A 19,450-nucleotide genomic window follows, 5' to 3' on the forward strand; every position below is an offset into this window, starting at 1 on the left:
AAAAAAAATCCTACCCACTCTTCAAGTCTCTTTTCAAATACTCCCTCATGCGCATTCACAAAGTCACACAGTCTTTGGGATCCCTGCAGCTGGAGGCAGCTTTCCATTCTCTGAGATTCCAGAGCACTTTGTGGAATCTTCTGACCACTTAAGCATCTGTATGGAAAAAGCAAGAGTTTTGGAGATCTGGTGCCAGCCACTTCCCAGGTGGGTGACCGTGAGCAAGTACCCCATATCCATTATGGTCCTCAGTGGCAAAAAGCCAGAAGGGACTCTGCTAATTTAATCAGAAAATGGAATCGGGTAGTTGCTAGAATTTATAGAGGGCCAGAATCAGGCTCTGAGATGGACTGTCTAATTCCATGCTTAAAATCATACCAGAGAACTAGTTTAGGTACAGACACCACTGTCAGTGTTGTGGGGTGTGACTCACGCAGCTAGCTCTACAGGGACTGGGGTTGGAATATTCAATAATGACCTTGCTGCTGCCTTTTGAAATGGGGGTTGGGGGAGGGTGGGGCTTGCCAACATTCCTGCCACCAGAATAGATTCTGCACCATTCCTGCCCCTTTATATTGCCAACTTCTGCATTCAAAGTCCACGACGGTGGCATCTAGTTGGCAGAGCCCAGGTCATGTGCCCTTACTGTAATTGGAAGGACTCCACGAGTTGGGTATGTGGCCTGTTCAGCTTTTATAGCAGGAAGTGGTCTTGCACTGTACAGCAAAGGATTCCCCCAAAGAAGGGTCACCAAGACAATGACAAACGTCCACTGAGTCACCTAGGAACAAATCACCTCTCTGAGCCTGTTTCCTCATTCGTAAGATAGAGATAGTAACTGGATTTCATGCTAACATCTCTTATAACCCTAGGGGTCCCCAAACCTGGGCATCTCAGCACCTCTAGGTGCATTTAGCATCTAAATGCAGCCTGTGAAATGGATTCCTTTTGTAATGTTTGAACACGTTGCCAAGCTTTCTTTCTTTCCCTTTTTTTTTTTAAATATCTCAACTATATTTTTACACTCCACAGTTTATTTTGAAACAATTTTTTCTTATATATATTCAAATGAATTTGAAATTACAGTTATCTCAAAGTGTACAGAAATTACCTATATTCTTCTACAAATGAAACACTGATAAAAGAACACAGCATATTATTTAAGGACTTCAACATAACAGAATTCCCTTTTTCCAGCTTTTTAAACTATTTTCTACCATTCAAGCCAATACATATTTGACATTTGGGTTATATGTGCATTTTATATGTGCATATGAAAATAGCCTCGTTTGTCGAAGTCAGCATAAGATCAAACGGCATACAGTGTCCTTTCCAGATATAATTAAATTTTCAGAGACAAAGCAGTCCAAATAGCAAAGAAAGCTGACTTCCTTATGAAATAAACTAGATAAACAAAAATTAAGAATAATTAATGGTGCTAAAGATTAACTCCATAAATCACTCTCTCTTTCCTATCCTTTTAACATACGAGTGTGTTATAGGTGTGTGAATTAGAATACACCCAATCAAGATTGTGAACTCCTGTGACTAAGGGTAAAAGGCAGTCTGCCTGCCTGCGGTGGCAGCTTGCAGACCCCGTCCTCACCTCCCTGCCCCTCTGGAACCCCTTGTTGCTTCCTTCACCCCTTTCCAGCAAGCATCACCTGAGCATCCTTTAGGAAGGACTTGGAAGAGGGTGGCTTCTGTCTACTGGAGACAAAATCTTCTCTCACCTCTTTAAAAAAATTAAGAAGGTAAGTGGACCATGGTGGCTCAGTAGCAGAGTTCCCGCCTGCCATGCCACAGACCCAGGTTCAATTCCCAGTGCCTGCCCGTGCAAAAAAAATTTAAAAAAAAGAAAGAAGGCAGTCTTTGATTAAAGAAAAAAAAAAAAAAAGGCTCAGGCTTTCCCTCTGGAAAAGGGAAAGGAAATTTTTAGAAAAGTTGTTCGCTGGCTCTAAACTTAATTGAAATCGCTCAACAAATGTTTGATTTAAACAGTTTTATTTTTAAATATATTTCTTTAAGCATTTAATACCTTTTATTGATTCAGTGGCCAAATAAGGCAGCATCAGTTAACAAAGGCACCTTGTCAAAAATGAAATACCCAAGCGTGTTGTAAGATCCCGGCCACAGGAGACCAGCTGCAGAGCCCTTGAGAGTAAGAACTCTGTTTTAATACATTTAGTAGCACCTTAACTCGCACAGAGGAACCCTTTATAGGATATTTATTGAGTTATCTTCATTAGTTAAAAACAAAACACTAAAGCCTTTTATTTGCTCCCACCCCATTGCTCCCCCTCCCCCTTGTCTCTCTATTTCCAAACTTTCATTTAGCAAAAGAATAGATGAGAGGGTAATCCCAGGAAGATCCCACTGTGGGTAGAAGAGTCTGGTTTCAGGGCTGGAACATCCCAAAGTTGTTTTTGTTTTTTTTTTTAAGCATATGTTTAGGGGAGCATCTCTCTTTGGGGCTTCAGCTCCCAAAGAAATGGCTTTACCCTGGTTAGACTCCGTTTCTTCTCTTGCTCCATAGACATAACTAGTAGGGAGAATGAGTCAAAAATCCTTAGAGTTTGGATGGGTTTAGAAAGGGCTCCTTTGGCTGCACTTACGGAAGCCCAAACAAAGGAGGTTACCAACATAGCTTTGTCTCCCGCTTACAGCTTGGAAACTAGACGCCTGACCTCACTGAGACACATGGGCTAACCTGTTCCCTTCTTGTTCAGCCCATAAAGGAATTTGGTGCTTCTTTGAGCCAAGATGGCAGGGCATGTATGTGATATAATAAAAAGACAGATTTTGAAGTCAAAGAAACCTGGTTTTTAATCCTGTTTTTGCAACTTTCTAGCAGTGAGACATTGAGCAGGTAGTTTTCTTTCTGAGTCCCAGTTTCCATCTGCAAATGGAAAAAAATAATACTCATATCCCAAGGTTATTGGGAAAATTTAATCCTATGAGATAACTTGTAAGAAAGTATCTTGTGAAGTGCCTGGCACTTAGTGGATATTTAAACACTGTAGGAAGAAAAGACGGCTAGGAAGGATTTGCCAATATTTCTCCAGAGCTCTTCAAGTGAGCTGTGTGACCTCGGTACGTTCTCTTTCCTCTTTGAGCCTCAATTTCCCCTCAAAAGGGATTTCTCACCTAAAGAGAGAGAGACTCCTGGAATTTGAAGTTAAAATGTCAAGAGTGTGACACTTTCTGTGAGACTTATTACCTTGTTTCCAAGATTGTAAGATGCACAATTGATTTGAGAGAAACCCATCGATTGTAAGACGTGTTGTGATTACAGAATCACTACAGTGTGAGCAAATGTGTGTCTTGCAATTGAGGAAATATGGTCATGATAATGATGCTGGCTCCCATTTATTAAACATCATATAGGTGTCAGGCACCTAGTAAGGTGCTTTGCTAAGTCCTTTAATTGTTGTAATAACCCAGTGAGGCGGATGTTCCCCTTCCCACTTCATGGATTAGGAAATTGAAGTTGGAGAGCGCAAGGTCCTATTCCAAAGCAACAGGGATAGGAAGTGGGGCTTGGAAAGCAGATCTTCTTAATTTCCAAACGCTTTCCCCTCTCAGTAGAACACTCTCCAGGCTAAGGAGTCAAAGAGAGCAGCTCCCTACTGAGAAATGGTTTGTGACTGTGACTTCGACTATGTCTTGAATCTCTGCAAGGTGACCAGGAAGGATATAAGCATCGTAAATAAAATTGTAATCTAATCAGTTTCCAAACAGTGGTCAATGGAGGTCAGGTGTTAACAGAATAGAGTTGCTCAGAGTCCAAGTACAGGGGGAGCCAAGAATTGAGACTGGGTCAGGGTCAATCCAACCCTGTGGGGTGGAGAAGCCCTGACTGGCGACCAGGTTTGTTCCAGGCCTGTGGATATTGCAACAAGGTCATTGCCATTATTCCTTAAGATCACCATACTCCTTCCACCTTGACTCTACACTAATGAAGTAGAGACGTTTTGAGAAGAATTCTGCTTTTCCAGTGACCTTTCTTAAAGAGGGAAAGATGTGCTGACCAATTTTCAAAAGCTAGCTAATGGGAGTCTAGTACTGGAACAAGTTATAAATTAACAAGTTGGTTTTCTGGGTAGTTGGTTCAAGTTAGCACCCCTGTGCCTGACTATGGGATTGAATATTTTGTTCCTCAAAGCTGTGGATTTGGCACTTACTCTGAGACAGCCCCATTGGCAGACCCTATTGTGAGACTGTCATAGAAGGATGCCTCGTCCTTGATTTCTGAATGGAAGACTCCTGGCTATATATTTTCTGTCTATCAAACCCACATTAGTGGATTCCCAACACAACTCTACCTTGCCAGGTGACAAAAAAGAATTCTGTGGCTACAGAAAAAAGGAGCATCATTGGGGCAGGGTGGGTTGGGAAGGAAGGGGGCTGTCTCTGTCGACCCAGATGGAAGGAACTCAGAGTGAAACTGTCGGAGGAGAAGCATGCTTCTTGGTCTTGATGCTGGAGAGTGCCCTTTGGACAGTAGCTGAGATGGTGTCAGGGTAGGGGTCACCGATTTTCTACGTGAACATCAACAGGGCTGAAGGTCACAGTTGCAGGCTGTTGGCTGCTGGGACTGTTGGGACCCAGGTCAGAAGGTGAGGCTGGCTTGTGACCCTTGGGCTCCAGCTCCCGCCTGGTTCTCATTTTCCTGTAATGAGATACAGAGGCCATGGTCAAGCTTTTCTCTCAAAGGATTGAGCTCTGTGACTATGGGTCGGGTGAAAAGACTCAGGTAGATAGTCATTAAATTATGTTGCTTAATTGCTAACTACAGAATTTTGCAATTGGAAGCAGCCTTAGACATCAGCTAGTCTAACTAACTTTTCATTTAACCTAAATTAGATAATTTCATTTTTTTCCTCTTAATGAGGTAACTGTGAAGTAGATTGCTGCCTTAAAGATGAAAAGCTATTACAGTTTTCTGTTCAAAGTTGTAATGTGAGTTAAATTTTGAAGCCTTGTTATACTTGCTAAGTTTATAGCTAGAAATATTTAAGAATTTTTTACATAGTTGAGAAGAGAATGTACTTAAAACATATATCCTGTCTTTCATTTCATATGCCATAAACTTTAATAACTAACAATAAGCATTAATTCTAATATGACATTCTTACATGATATTTCATCTTGTTGTCATGTCATAATTCTTTTTGTTTAATTTCAGATCTCAAAAAAGTTGCAAGAATAACACAATGAACACTGAAATATCTCTTACCTAGATTCACCAAGTGTTGACATGGTGTCACATTTGCTTTCTTTTTCGCTCTCTCTCCCCATTTACCAGCACGCACACACACATGCACAAACATACACACATATTTTAAGAATTGTGAGTCATTTGCGAGTTAGTTGCAGTCATCATGCCTCTTCACCCCTAAGGTCTCCTAAGAACATACTCTGTTATAACCAAAATGCAAACACCACACTTTGAAATCCTTCCATTTTAAAGATGACAAAGTCAAGGACAAAATCGAATGACTTGCCTGCCTCAACAGAGCAAAGACTGAACTCAGGTCTCCACCCCCCAGGCATCAGTGTGAGCAGGGTGGGGCCAGTGAAGTCTCTCTCCCAACTGCACCCTGGAAAAGGAGCTTGGAGCTCCAGCAGCAAATGAGGAGGAATGAAGGGCAGGTGTTGGAGTTTGATGCCCCTTCTGGGTCTCAAATAGACCCATATTTGTAATGCCCTAAAGATTTTTTAAAGCAACTTTTAATATTATTATTATTACATACAATGCTGGGAGCATTGGCTTTGAAAGCAGATGGACTGGGTTGGAATCCCAACTCTGCCAACTAGGGCTGAATAACTTTGGGCATATTACTTAATATTCCTGTGCCTCAGTTTCCCCAGCTATAGTATTGGGGATAATAGTAGTATCCATCTTGTGGGATTGTTGTGAGGATTAAATGAGATAACATATGAAAAGAGCTTAGAACCATGCCCGCACATAGTAAGAGATAAATCAATATATGATATCTGCCTTTATGCATAGTGTTAATATTATTATAAAAGCATGCATGATTACTACTCAAAAATAAGGAATCCCCCCACCCCCAACCCTCAAAAAACAAACAAACTCTCAACCCCACCATGCAGATACCCTGGTTATGTATCCTTCGAACCTTCCTGGGTACGTGTGTGTGTAACCCATTTGTGTAATCATAATGTTTTGTAAACTGGACAATATTGCAAACGGTTTCCTCATCAATAAATATGCTTATCCTACATATATATATATTATATTTTAATGACTGCCTGCCAGGTCTTCTATGATGTGGTTTTAAGTGAGTCTTTTATTTTGATTCCTTCTCTGAAAAGCATATCCTTCTAGCAAAGTTGTGCCTCAACGGTGATAACACATAAAAAAACATAATGCATTTATTTTTCATGCGGTCAAATTGCATTATTTTCTTTTCCCTTCTTTTGTCCCAGCAAGTGAAATCAGGGATCATGTGCTTTCCAGTATTTGTCACCTCAAATACACACGTGTGCCACTCAGTATGACCTAGCAGAGGGCTCCCCGAGGGAAGAGGACTGGAACATTCCATATTATCTCTAAATTGCATCCAAGTGTTTACTGCAGTGCTCAGGCCAATTATTATTATTATTACTTGATCTCAAAAACATTTCTCCAGGTCCAAAAATATCTGGGCACTACAGTTCCTCCAGCAGAACCAGACATCAGAAAAGGAACCCGAAAAGGCCAGTGCATTGGATGGTGGGCTCACAGCGGCTGCTGGGCCCACGACGGGCCCCACCCCGCAGACATGAGTGCCCGTCCACCCTGACGTGGCCAAGGGGCCGGACCACCCCATTGCCCAGGGCAGCCACACCTGTTGTACATCTTCAGCAGGATCAGCACCGCAGAGAAGATGATGATGACAACCACCACGATGGCAGCAACGATGGCTCCAGAACCTGAGAGAGGAGAGGAGAGAGTTGAGGGGCGACAGGGAGGTGTGCACTGACAGGCAGAGAAGTACTGGGGGTGCTGAGAGGGGCCAGCTTCTGGGGCACTAGACAATCCCCACTGGGTCAAGGGAAGGAGGAGAGAATGCTGCACCCTGGGAGACGCACTGCTGACCTCAGGGCAGGGTGGCAGTGAGCCCGGACCCCCAACTGTGTCCTGGCATATCATTGGCCAGAATTCTGCCTGAGGCCAAGCCCTATCCCCAGTGATGGGAATTGGCCCCAATATAGCTTCAAATTTCTTTTGTGATAGTGACAAGCAAAACACCTTTTTTGATAATACAAAAGTAATATTTGATTTCCATAAATAGTTTTGAAAATATATACAAGCCAAAAAAATGGAGGTCAGGGAATAAAAACCCCACTGCCCCAGAACCACTCATCTTCTAGACATGCGTACATTCATGCATATGCATATATGTATATTAAATATCTGTCCTTTTAAAAAATGTATTAACTCTATTTCTGAAAATCCATCTTAAGGAAATATCCTTAAATACGGAAAAATAATCACTCTACAAAAATGGAAATACATTTCATATACTGTTTAGTGGCAGCATCATGATCATCCTTTCATGTAATGACACATTTTTTTCATGCTTTTAAATAGTATTCCATTGTTTTGGATGTACCATAATCTTTATCCCAATTCCCTGTTGGGGATAGTTATGTCATTTTCAACTTTTCACTAGGAAAAACAAGGCTGGGATGACTCTCCTTGCAGCTTAATATCTCAGATTCTAATTTCAATATCTACTCTCAGTTCCCAATGTCACACTCTTAATTTTAGGTTCAAGGCCAATATCCTTGTCAGAATCAATACTGAAAATATCAACAACCATAAAAATGTTTATATCTTAGACCTAACTGATTCTGAAGACGTAATCTTAAGGAAATACTTCTAAGTACAGAAAAAGCTGTATGATGAAGATGTTTATGACATTGCTTATATTCTAAATAGGGGAATGGTTAAATAAGGTATGGCACCCCTATCCCATGAAATATACAATAACTTAAATGATTATGGAAACTGTGGTAACGTGGGGAACTCTTAGGATGATATAGAGTAGAAAATAGAATGTTTTATACACACACCCACACGCACACGCACATACTATGCTGCAACCATCTGGCCTCTCCCCACCACATACCAGGAGCAACTCCCTCACCCCCTCCCACCCCACCCCATTGTGACAACTAAAAATGTCTCCAGACATTGTCAAATATCCCCTGGGGGTAGGGCTGCCAGATAAAATATAGAACACCTAGTTAAAGTAGAATTGCAACAAATAATGGATCATTTTTTATTATAAGTATATCCCAAGTATTGCATGGTACACACTTAATACAAAAAAATTATTCATTGTTTATCAGAAATTTAAATTTAATTGGGAATCCTATATTTTCATTTGTTCAATCTGGTAACTTTATCTTTCTTGGGGGAGGTGGGGCAAAATCACCCTGGTTGAGAACCACTGCTGTAGGTAAATGAAAACAGAGTCACTGCCCTCTTGCTGACAATGACAGTGTCCACCCTGCATTTCCCCCCCCGAGCTGCTTTGAGATTTACCTCCTCAGGCCTCTGTAGGCCTCCCCCACCAGCAAGAAGCTGGAGAACCCACCCGTCTGGGTCTCCCTGGAGGAAACCTACCTTGCCTATACCACAGCCTGCCAGCCACCCTGGTAGTAGGGCCCCAGAGTACCTCCAAGGGAGGGGCCTGCAGGTTGGCCCAGTGGACAGCTTTCCAGCTGAGTGGAGCTGTGGATTGGGGGAACTCTCTGCATATGTCAGGAGGTCTGTTCCATAGGCAGAGGTGGGTACACAGCCAATTGAAATGACTAAAATGAAGTTGAAATGGCCGCCTGTTTTCCCTTACATAATCAATCAGTTTTCCAAAGAGTTGTCCTCGAATTTCAACTTCTGGGGACCTCTTCTTCCTGGCAAAGGTCTCCCCAGGACTAACTCTTCCCAGCTATATCCATTTAGTCCCCCATAAATTATTGGAATGCTTTCGTCTTGCAAAAACGTATTAAATTAGTTACATGTTCAGGTGATCCATTTAGGGACATCTTACAAGAAAGTCAAATTCTCATGGCCCTCCAGACCCCAAGACACCCTAATAAAAATAATATTACCAGCTAGAAAAAATATGGACACTAGAAAAAAATAATACTATTAATCACACCCATTGACATCATCATCCCTATTAATATTCAGCAGGTGCTTACTATGCACCCAAGGCCATTCTAAGGTCTTTCATGGAGTGTCTCTTTCAGCCCTCATTTCTGCCTTGCGAGGCAGCTTCAATTAATATCCTTATGTTATGAACAAGGAAACCGAGGCACAGAGCTGTGAAGTCACGTGCCCAGGTCATACAATTGGCAAATGGCAGAGCTGGGGCTCAGACCCAGACAGTCTCCAGAGCCCGTGCTCTTGACCTTGACACCAGGAATGGACTGTGCCAATTGTCCTGCCCAGGAACTGACAGTGACACATGTCCTGCTATCCGTCCCCTGGCTCCAAGCTAAGTTGACCTTACTCTTATACAGGAAGTCTTCTCCCCGGGTGGTCATGTTCAACGAGAAGAAGGGGGTCCCCCCCAATGGTGTGACCGTGGTCATCTTGATCCTGCTGAAAGGAAAGAAGAAATTCCGTTGAAAACCAGAGAAAGCCTTGTGATCCGTGTACGATGCTTTTCTGATCTTCATCTGGATGCCTTGGAGAATTTTCAAACACGCCTTTCTCTTAGCAGCAGGTAAATACAAGGCCCTTTGCTAGACACTGTGGGGAACTGAAAATAATGTCCAACGCTTGTAAAGAACTTCAGTTTTCAAAGTAAGTTTTCGTTCATTAACAATATTTATTAACCTCCTAAATATGTTTCACAGAGAACATGTGAATTGATCTTCTAGAACCCTTGTGAGGTAGCCCTTTTACTGATAAAACCAAAGCCCAAAAGGCTACGTGGTGCTCCTGTTGATCTGGTGGAACTTAACCCAGGATGTCACCTCCCATTCTAGTAGTTCTTTCACCACCCTGCAGTGATGCCTGAAAAAGCAGATATTCCTGCATTCCAAAGCCTCACAATCTAAGGGGGCCTAAAGGAAGCTGATGGAAGAGTTAACTGTGATTGTTAAGTAGTCAGTGACACAAGTCCCTGGGTTGTGAAGAATGATTTCATGGAGGAGACACATTTCAATGGGCCTTGGAGGATGGATATGGTTTGGGTGGGCAACGAGGAGAGGAGAGAGAACAGAGGTCAGGTTAGGCCCTCGGTGGGAAGAGTTGATGTGTTAAACATCTGCCATGCATCAGGTTGCATCCCAGGTGCTTTCACTCATTCTATTATCTCACTTCATCCTCTCAATCATGGAGAAGTTGAAAGTATTCAGAGTCTGCTGTTGAGTGAACTGAAGCTTAGAGTGGTTGAGTGATTTGACCAACGTCACACAGCTAGAAAGAGGTGAAGCTGGGCCCAAAGATAAGCCTCTGACTGCACAGTGTATCTTCAGGCCCAAAGATAAGGCTCTGACTGCACAGTGTATCTTCTTTCCCTGAGCACTAGGAATCAAAATTTATAGGCCTGTAACCTTACACTTAAGAGGTCAGCAAGAAGGTATGTGGTCAATATGATAATGTGACACCAGAAAGAAGTGTTGAGATCCTCCACCTAGAATTACATTTTGGGCATAATGATCTAAAAAACGATAGCAAGAAAAGGGAAGCAAAACCAGGTTTTGCACCACTATTTCAGAATGATACAACATAGCTGAGGATGATTTGGAGGCCCATGAAGGATCTGCATTGAGAGAAGCATTTTCTCGGCCTCTTTTAGTCCTTAGAAGCCATAATCCATCTTTTAGAAGAGGATTTTCTGCACATTTAAAAAATATTTGTTAGATAATAGGGGGAACAAATGTTAAAATAAATTTAGTAGATTGAAATGCTAGCGATCAATGAAAGGGAGGGGCAAGGGGTATGGTATGTATGAATTTTTTTCTGTTTTCTTTTTCTGAATTGGTGTAAATGTTCTAAGAAATTATCATGATGGTGAATATACAACTAGGTGATGATATTGTGAGTTATTGATTATATAACAAGAATGGAATGATCATATGGTAAGAATGTTTGTGTTTGTATGTGGATTTGTTTCATAAATTAAAAGCAAATAAATAAAACTCTAAAAAAATTTGTAAATTTATTTCGTTTTTAAAAGTAAAACTTTTTTTAATTATTAAGACTACAATAGGACTTCATGGACCAATCACATATATTCAACACATGTTTGCGGTCATATATATTTTTTAAAGTTTCACACATAGTTGAAGTCCCTATTATACCCTATTCCAAATCTTATTTCCTCCCTGTCCCAAAAAAGCTACTACTACTTTGATGTTAGTTCAATTCTTCTCCTGAAAGTTTTAAAATGTTTACTACATATGCTATATCCATAAACATTGTATATATTGTGTTTCTGCATATTCATTAGACAAATATCAATTGAGCGCCTACTAAACGACCTATACGGTGCTAGCTGCTGGGAATGTGCTAGTGAAATGAGACCCTACCTCTTGCCTTCAGAAGTTTACATTATACTCCCTGCTGCCCACACTTAACTGGCTGTGAAAGCCCTTAGCTTTCTGTTTCTACCCCTGTTTCTAGCCTTGTGGCTGGCTCACACTTGCCTCTGCTAAGCTGCTGTCACAATGGACCAATGCCCCATCATTCCATCTTCCCCCTTCATTCCTGGTCTTTGCTGCTACTGGGCTGACTGTGCCAGGCTTTGGTCTCCCCGGACCTCCACTTTGGGAATCTCCTGAGAGTCCTGCTATGGGCTGCAGCTCCCCTGCCCTTCCAGCTTCTGAGGGAAACAGGTCGCTACCCTACTGGTACCACCTATTGGAATTGGGCCATCTGCACCCAAACTGGGGGCACTGGTGGCTGCGGTCTGTCCTGGGGTCCTTGCAGCCTCAGAGTGGTCCTCTGTGGCCTGGCCCTATTGATCCATAGGGTAGGCTCTACCTTCACCTTCTCTCCCCCGTTAAGCCTGGAGCCCTGCCTGGAACCCGCACTTGCCTGTCCACTTCTCCCAAAGGCCCAGTCCTCAGGCATCCCATGACTCAGGTGCCCACAGAGAAGGGGAGGTCCCTGAGCTCTCTGTGTGGCTCTGTACCTCCCCACGCCTGGCAACCTTTCTTCCTGTCTCCAACCATCTTAAACAGACCAGGTCTGCCATGCTCCTGCACCACCGTCCAGCAAAAACACATTCACTGGTTCAGTGGTAGAATGCTCACCAGCCCATGTACCAAAACACGTCCCTCAAGACTCAGCCTGCCCCTCCTCCAAGAGGGTGTCCACCCAGGCAGAATCAGTAGTTTTGTCCTCTGTACTCCCAGAGCAGGGTTTTGCAGATAAACCCGACCGCACCTTTATCTCAGTTGCTCGTCAGGCAGCTGACCTCCCATGCTCAGTGTCAGGCGGTTGACGGTAGCATGTATTCATCGTTTGTTTTTCACATCTCTCTACTCCTCACAGCACACAGTGTCTGGTTTTTCTCGCCTTTGCTAGTGGAAGTACTTGAGCAAGTAATTGAATTTTTCCCAGCTTTGTTTGCTCGTCTGTAACACGAGGTGGGCTTCCCCAAAGGAGCTGAGGCTTAGAGGCAAGGTATGGAAAGTTTTTAAGTGCTCAACAAATGGTTGCTCATAGTATTATAGTGGCTATTAGTAAAGATTTGATGAGCTAAATTAGAGACAGTTGGACATGAAGGGCAAAACATGGAGAAATTCTTTCTATAAAAGTAAGTAGGGTTTGGGCGGTGCAAGGGTAGCTCAGTGGTAGAATTCTTGCCTGCAACAAGGGAAGCCTGGTTCAATTCCTGGAGCCTGCACATGCATTAAAAACAAACAAACAAAACACCTTCCCTTTTGGCGAGGATTAAAAAAAAAAAAAAGTAAGTAGGGCAAATAGAACTTGGAATGAAGGTCCTTTCCAGCACCCCCAAGGAGAGACACCCACCTCCCCACACCATTCCCCATCCCTGCACATAAAGTGTTTTACTTTGCATTTGTCTAAACCTTCTGCTTCTATCCCAACTAACATCAAACTGACAAGACTTGCCAGTGATTATTTCTTACAATTCTTTTTGAAAACAGAAAAGAGATGCAGATGGGTGGCCGATGACCAAAGGTCACTTAGTGAGAGAGGCATGTGGTGCAATCACTGAATAAACCAAATCCTACCCATGGGCACATCCACCGTTAAACCAAAGCGCACAAGCAATGACAGAAGAGATCATCTGAGTGCCCGCCCAGTGACACGACCTTGGGCCAGACATGTTAAAAATCCATGACCTGGTTTAGCTAACAGAGTATAAGCCGGGACTTAATGCACCCTGTGTTTCAAATTAGGAATCTGAGACTTGGGGATATAAAGCTAAGTCTCCATGTTCACAGACCTGGGCAGCTGCAGAGCTGCTGTTTGAACCCAGGTCATGCGAACTTCAAAGCCTGTTTCTTTCCCGCTGCACCTTCCTGCCCCTCGTAGGTACCTAGGAGGTGCACGAGCAGCCACTACACACACACACACACACACACACACACACACACACACACACACGCACATGCACACGCACTGGCCAGCAGTGCAGCCAGTGCAGGCTCCCATGGCACAAGCTCTTCTGTGGGTCCTGTAGGGGTGACCTCGGGGTGCTGAGTTCCAGGGACAGATGCCGTTTCGAATGGGCTCGGCTTCTCTTCTTTCTGGAAGATGGTGACTATTCTCGGAGCCGATCTTGCCTCATCTGAGGACTGAGGGCTGTCAGTTACATCTCTGTCCCTGCCATGTCTGAGTGGGTGGGAGGGAGAGTGATGGAACCCTGCGGGCCAAGGATGTGGGTGTTTTCATGTGTGGGGGCCCAGCCACTCTTGTTAACCCAGTGAGGTCCAGCAGGGGATTTCAGCACCACACGTGTCCCTGGCTGGAGCCCGTGGTCCTGGAAAATGGGGGAGAGGGTAGGAGGGTAAAGCCAGTTTCCACGGATAGAGGTTGATTTAATAATAATAATAATAAGTGATATGCCATGCACTGTACTCAGTGCTTTATGGGCCAGGTCTCATTTAATCTCCATACCTGTCTGGTAACGAGGTGCAATCCTGTGTCCATCCTACAGATGGGCAAACTGAAGCTCAGAGAGAAGAAGAAGCTGACCTAAGCTCACAAGGCAAATAAGTAGCCCTTTTAGGATTTAAGCAGCAGTCTGTCTGATTTCACAGCCCCTTCTCTCTAAACCCTCCCCAGATTGCTTCCCTGTGACTGCACAGGGGACAGATGGCCCAGCCCCAGGGCCCCAGTCAATGCGGGGCTTTTATGAGGAAGCCCACTCAGGCTGGAGCACAGCACTGGGCCCAAATCTGATCCTCTCTGACTGGCCCTGCCCTTGACCTCATGCGGATCCTCTGTCTTCCATCGAGCCTTAATCACATTTACAGAATCTAATGAGGAACTGTCATTCCCTTGGGTTGTTTACAAATGGCCCAGGGTGGAAGATCAGTTCACAAAATGGTTAGGACAGCGCGGGAGTGGGGGGCAAAGAGGCAAGGTCATGACCTTGACTCTCTGACCCACCCTTCCCTAACTCTTCCTTACCAAGAGTGAGAGACATGGCTGGGAGATATCCATCGCCAGACCCCATCTGTCTCCCCTGCTGCTCTACCCCAGTGGTACCTTCCTTCCCTCTTTTTATTATGGTAATACTATAATCAGTATAAAATTTCCCATTTCAACAGGTTTCAAGTAGACAATTCAGTGGACCCTCCTTCCCTCTTGCTTGGCCTTAAAGTTCCTCCATGGATAAGACAACCAAGACACAACTACCCCCAGTGGTCCTGTATGCCAATGACCAACATAGGTAGCCCATGAAAACCCTCCATCAAAACATTGGGATTGCTTTCTTCCAAGCAGTTTTCACCCATCAGATCTACTTCTCTTTCCACAAAGATAAGTCTGTTATCTCTTCCATCTGATGGTCTGTCAGAGGTAAAAGCACTTCTGTGTATGAAATTTAAGCTCAAACTTATATGGATGGGATACTGGTAGCTAGAACGTCGATTCTAGTTTCCACCAATAGGTGGCGATGGCAGTTGCTGTAGCATGTCCCATTGACTTGGACAACAAACGGTTGGCAAATGTCCTGTTGAACCCAACCTATTTCTAAATTGAGGAGCTTCCTGCCTTTGAAAACAGCAATTGTATGTTCCCTGAGGATCTCCTCCAGGCTAATTATTCTCAGTTCCTTGGGGTGAGTGTGCTCCTTGCGGATCCCTCATTCCTTTGTCAGTGTCTCCCTTAAATACAGCACCTAAAACTGGACACAGGATTCCAGAGGGGGCCTGAAATATCCAGAATACCATTTTTTTTTTTTACATGTAATCAGACCAGAGCCCTCTACCACCTATTATTAGCAGTGTGACCGTGGCCACCTTCCTTCACCTCTCTGAACTTTATTTTTCTGATTTGTTAAATAGGAATTACTCAGTAGTCACAACTCCATAAGATTGTTTGCAAATTAGCTGAGACAAAGCATGTAACATATTCATCATAGAGGTTGTGCACAGAATCTATTGATATTGCAATGGATTAATGTAAACAAATAGTCATTAGCTTTCTAGGCAGTTACAGCACAGTTTGTATATATCCCCAAACCCTTTTCTGACTTATTCTTATGTTTGTTTATGGTCAAGCCAAGCCCCAAGATCAGTAAGTAAAAGGGATTTATAAACTGCAAACTGCTATGCAAATATAAGGCAATAGCAGCAGTGAAATGAATGGTGATGAAATTATAATGAGCTACTATTCGATAAGCCAGGTCTCTATTTTGCACTTGGGTAATTGTCTTTTTAAACTGAAGTACAGAACTTTGCACTGATTCATGTTAGCCCTGGATCTTAATTTGGGCCCTGAGGAGAGAGATGTCAGCCCTTCCATCATGGCCCTTGTGAACCCCTGCTGGTTTTGTGGTCCAGGAGCTCATGAACCCAGCAAGGACTTTGGGGTCAGGGGCCCCAGGTTTTCATCTTGGCCGCATTGCTTACCAGCTTTCTAAGACAAACCACTTCCCTAGGCCTCAGTGTTTTCATCTGTAGAGATAATACCCCTGTCTCAAGGTGTTGTAAGGGTGAGGTTTTGTAATCGCCCAGCACAGTGCCTGGTGGATGGCGTGGGGTGGGGTTGGTAAATGTCAATCCTCAGTCCCTCTTCTCCTTTCTCTTCTGTCTCCAGTCTGTGTTCTCCCTGCTCTTTCTGGAGTTTGAGTTCCCTTTCCTCTATCTGGTCAAGTGTTGGCTGCATTTGGGCAAATAGGTATAAAATGGGAGGATAGGGAGGCAGCCAGGGAAGCACGGCAGGGAATTTGGGGAGGGATTCACCAGAGCTCCCGGGGAGTCCAATCTTCTCCTCCAGCCCCACTGAGGACAGAAACAAGGAAACAGGGAAACCTTCCCAGGGAGACAAAAACAAAAAATAAAAACCCTAATGGGGCTGGTAGGGCATGGGGGCTCTGGGTGGACAGCGGAAGAGCAGGACTCAGATTTGTAATTTGGGGTGAGAATCAGGAGACCCGAGTGATCCTTGCCTCACTGGCCATGTGACCTTGACAAGCCCATTGCCAAGGTTTTCCCATGTGTTAAATGACCTACTCTGGAGAGGATCTCTATGGACGCTTTCAATCTATATTTCTATTGTCAGAAACAGCCATGCTTAGCTTAGTTCAGGAACCAGTGTCTTCCCAAAGCTCACTCTTCTTTCTAAATAGTGACTCAGATGCTGTTAGGAGAGGGAAGTCAGCATGTGCTGTTCTCTCTGAAGACAGAAGTCCTTCCTGGCAGGCAGTTTTCAGAACAAATTGAGAACTCCACAGTGGGGCTTTGACTTAGCAAGAGCAGTACAAACAGGACCCTTAAGAACGAGTGTGGTAGTTCTGCGGTAGAATTCGGGGGTGGGTATGTGGTAGTTCAGTGGTAGAATTCTCGCCTGCCACGCAGGAGACCCAGGTTTGACTCCCCGTCCACGGACTCAAGAAAAGAAAAAAAATCAAGAAATGGTGCTGCGATAATGGGACATTCACATGGAAAAGAATGAAATGTGAGCTGCACAGCATACAAAAATAAATATATAAATAAAAGAATGAGCCTGTGAACACTTTGTACATAGGAACCCAAGTTTTCCTGGACCCTAAATAGCCACCTCCTATACCCTCTCTGGTGGACTGAATTGTGGGGCCCAGTCGGACATGTTCTTGGACCCGGTCTGTATTCTGGTGGATGCGGACCCATTGTAAGTAAGATCCTTCGAGATGTTACTTCAGTTAAGCAATGGCTGCCTGAGCCGGGTTGGGCTTTAATCCAGATTACTGGAGTCTTCATAAGCAGGGTGAAATTCAGACAGAGAGAGAAACCCCTGGGAGCAGCCAGAAGCTCTAAGTCAATGAAATCCCAAGGAGAAAAATGACATTGCCATGTGCAAAGCCAAGGACCCTCAAAGGTTGCCAACCAGCAGGCACATACTGGCCCTAGGAGGAAACGAGCCTTCTAGCCTCTGCAACTGTGAGTCAGTGAATTCCTGTTGTTAAACCAGCCTATTTATTGTGTGGTATTTGTTTCTATCAATCAGGAAACTAAAACACCCTCCATCCCTGTTGGGTTCCCATCATCTCCCCCAGCCCCCCATCTCCCTGTTTGCACATGGCTCTGTCCTTATGTGTGTCTCAGCTCCCAAAGGTGGAGTCTGAATTTGTTTAATGAACTTGGGGCCATTCACAATTGTGTATGAATAAGTAAGTATTCCCTGTGATTAGGTTCCCAGAAATTAGGAAGCAGTTTTCTGCTCCATTTATCCCTCCACCCTTTCATTCTCCGGTTCACTCATGCCCCCTCTTTTCCACACATCCACTAGGGTACACACTCATCTTTCCCTCTGTTCTCCTGTCCATTTGCCCTGTCATTCATTCAACCAAAGCCAGCCCCGAGTACGGCACTGATGGGCGCAAAGAAGAGGCCTTGGGGGCACATCCCTAGAGCTCAAAGCGGATGAGAAATGCTACTGTTTCCTTTTAGAATCTTTCCTTGAATCAGTGCTTACTGGAGACCATCCCCCCTCCTGCCGAGCCCAGCACTGATCGGAGAGGTGCCTGGAGTTCTATAGAAAAAAGCAGAGGTCTGCAGTATGGAACTCTGGGTTCTAGGCCCACCACATATTAAGTTTTATATACCTTCCACATAAAATGATGATTTGAGCATCCTCTGTTTCTGTGATTTTTGTGGTTCTCCTAATTATAAAGAAAGGGCCCTCAAGGCGCTTCCAGCCCAAGACTCACAAATGTGATAAACTCCAAGAACCGAGAGTTATATAGAGTTATATATCCCAGATAAAAGTGGTCACAAGGCAGATTTTGCCTAGTGCCAAAAGGGTGGCACAGGTAGTGCCAGGAGTCAGTAGGAGGAACAAACCCATGGGCGTTGTAGTTGAGACTCACTGAAAGCTGGAACGTGACCTGTGGCTTCCATTGTGCCCCTCAGTCTTTGGACCCCAAACCAAGGGCCCAGCTCTCAAGAGTCCTCAGGTTATATCTCAGCTCCCACATAAATCTCCAGGGGTCCCACTGTCCCCAGGAGAAGAAAAAGGCACAAGGTTAAGTTTATGCTCCTTCGTGAATATGAGAGAAGAACATAATTCCACCCCGACATTCTAGTCAGGAAGGAAGGAGATACGAAGTGCCAGGCACTGGGTTTTCACATGTTTAATCAATGCAGAAAGGCAAGTCTTTCTACCCTGACTTCGCTAACAGGAAACAGAGGCTCAGAGAGGTGAGGTCACATACCCCAGCCCTTTCAGGAAGTGAGTGGTGGAGCTGTGTCTCAAACACATATCTACTTCCTCCATACCGTCCCCTGACTGCCAAAAGCCCCCCATGAGGTAAGCAAAGTTCCTAGGGACACTAAGAGGGTCAGTGGACCTTCTAGGGCAAGACTCTGCTCACTATTCTTTCTACCTGGAGTCCAGAAGGCACACGCAGCCAGGCCTCAGAGGACGGCAATATTTTTTAATCTCGGCACTATTGACAAATAGGGCCAGATAATTCTTTCTTGTAGGGGGCTGTTCTAAGCATTGCTGGGTGTTTGGCAGGACACCCGGCTTCTACCCATTAGAAGCCAGTAGCACCCCCAGTTGCGACAACCAAAAAGGTCTCTAGACATTGTCCCCTGGGAGACAAAATTGTGCCTGGTTGAGAACCATTGGTGTGAAGCTACCAGGCCTATATGTTAGCCATTTCCCATCGCCTTTATCCAAGAAGGTGTAGACAAGAAGAAATAGTCCATCTGCACTTACACATGCGGATAGACACCCAATAACAATGAAGGTGATGCTGCTGCTGAGAACCACAAATAACAACAGTGTTCT

At 44.2% G+C, this 19,450-nt stretch overlaps 1 protein-coding gene across 7 annotated transcripts in view; it reads right to left on the minus strand.

The window, feature by feature from the left end:
- Positions 1–1,987: 1,987 nt before the first annotated feature.
- The window catches only part of NCMAP (non-compact myelin associated protein), a 59,723-nt gene continuing 42,260 nt past the window's right edge, over positions 1,988–19,450 (minus strand). For 2 of the 7 annotated variants that reach the window (XM_077150809.1, XM_077150810.1), the window contains exons 2-4: positions 9,534–9,622; positions 6,858–6,942; positions 1,988–4,672 (exon numbers count right to left, since the gene is read on the minus strand). In XM_077150809.1, the coding sequence (XP_077006924.1) occupies positions 4,531–4,672; positions 6,858–6,942; positions 9,534–9,615 (309 nt within the window). In that variant the 5' untranslated portion in view covers positions 9,616–9,622 and the 3' untranslated portion in view covers positions 1,988–4,530. Of the gene's footprint in view, positions 4,673–6,857; positions 6,943–9,533; positions 9,626–11,562; positions 11,642–12,421; positions 12,559–19,450 lie in introns of those variants that run through there. The other 5 variants (XM_077150807.1, XM_077150808.1, XM_077150812.1 and 2 more) reach the window with 4 other exon arrangements.

This window comes from Tamandua tetradactyla, chromosome 2 (genome assembly GCF_023851605.1).
Source record: "Tamandua tetradactyla isolate mTamTet1 chromosome 2, mTamTet1.pri, whole genome shotgun sequence".
NCBI lineage: Eukaryota > Metazoa > Chordata > Mammalia > Pilosa > Myrmecophagidae > Tamandua > Tamandua tetradactyla.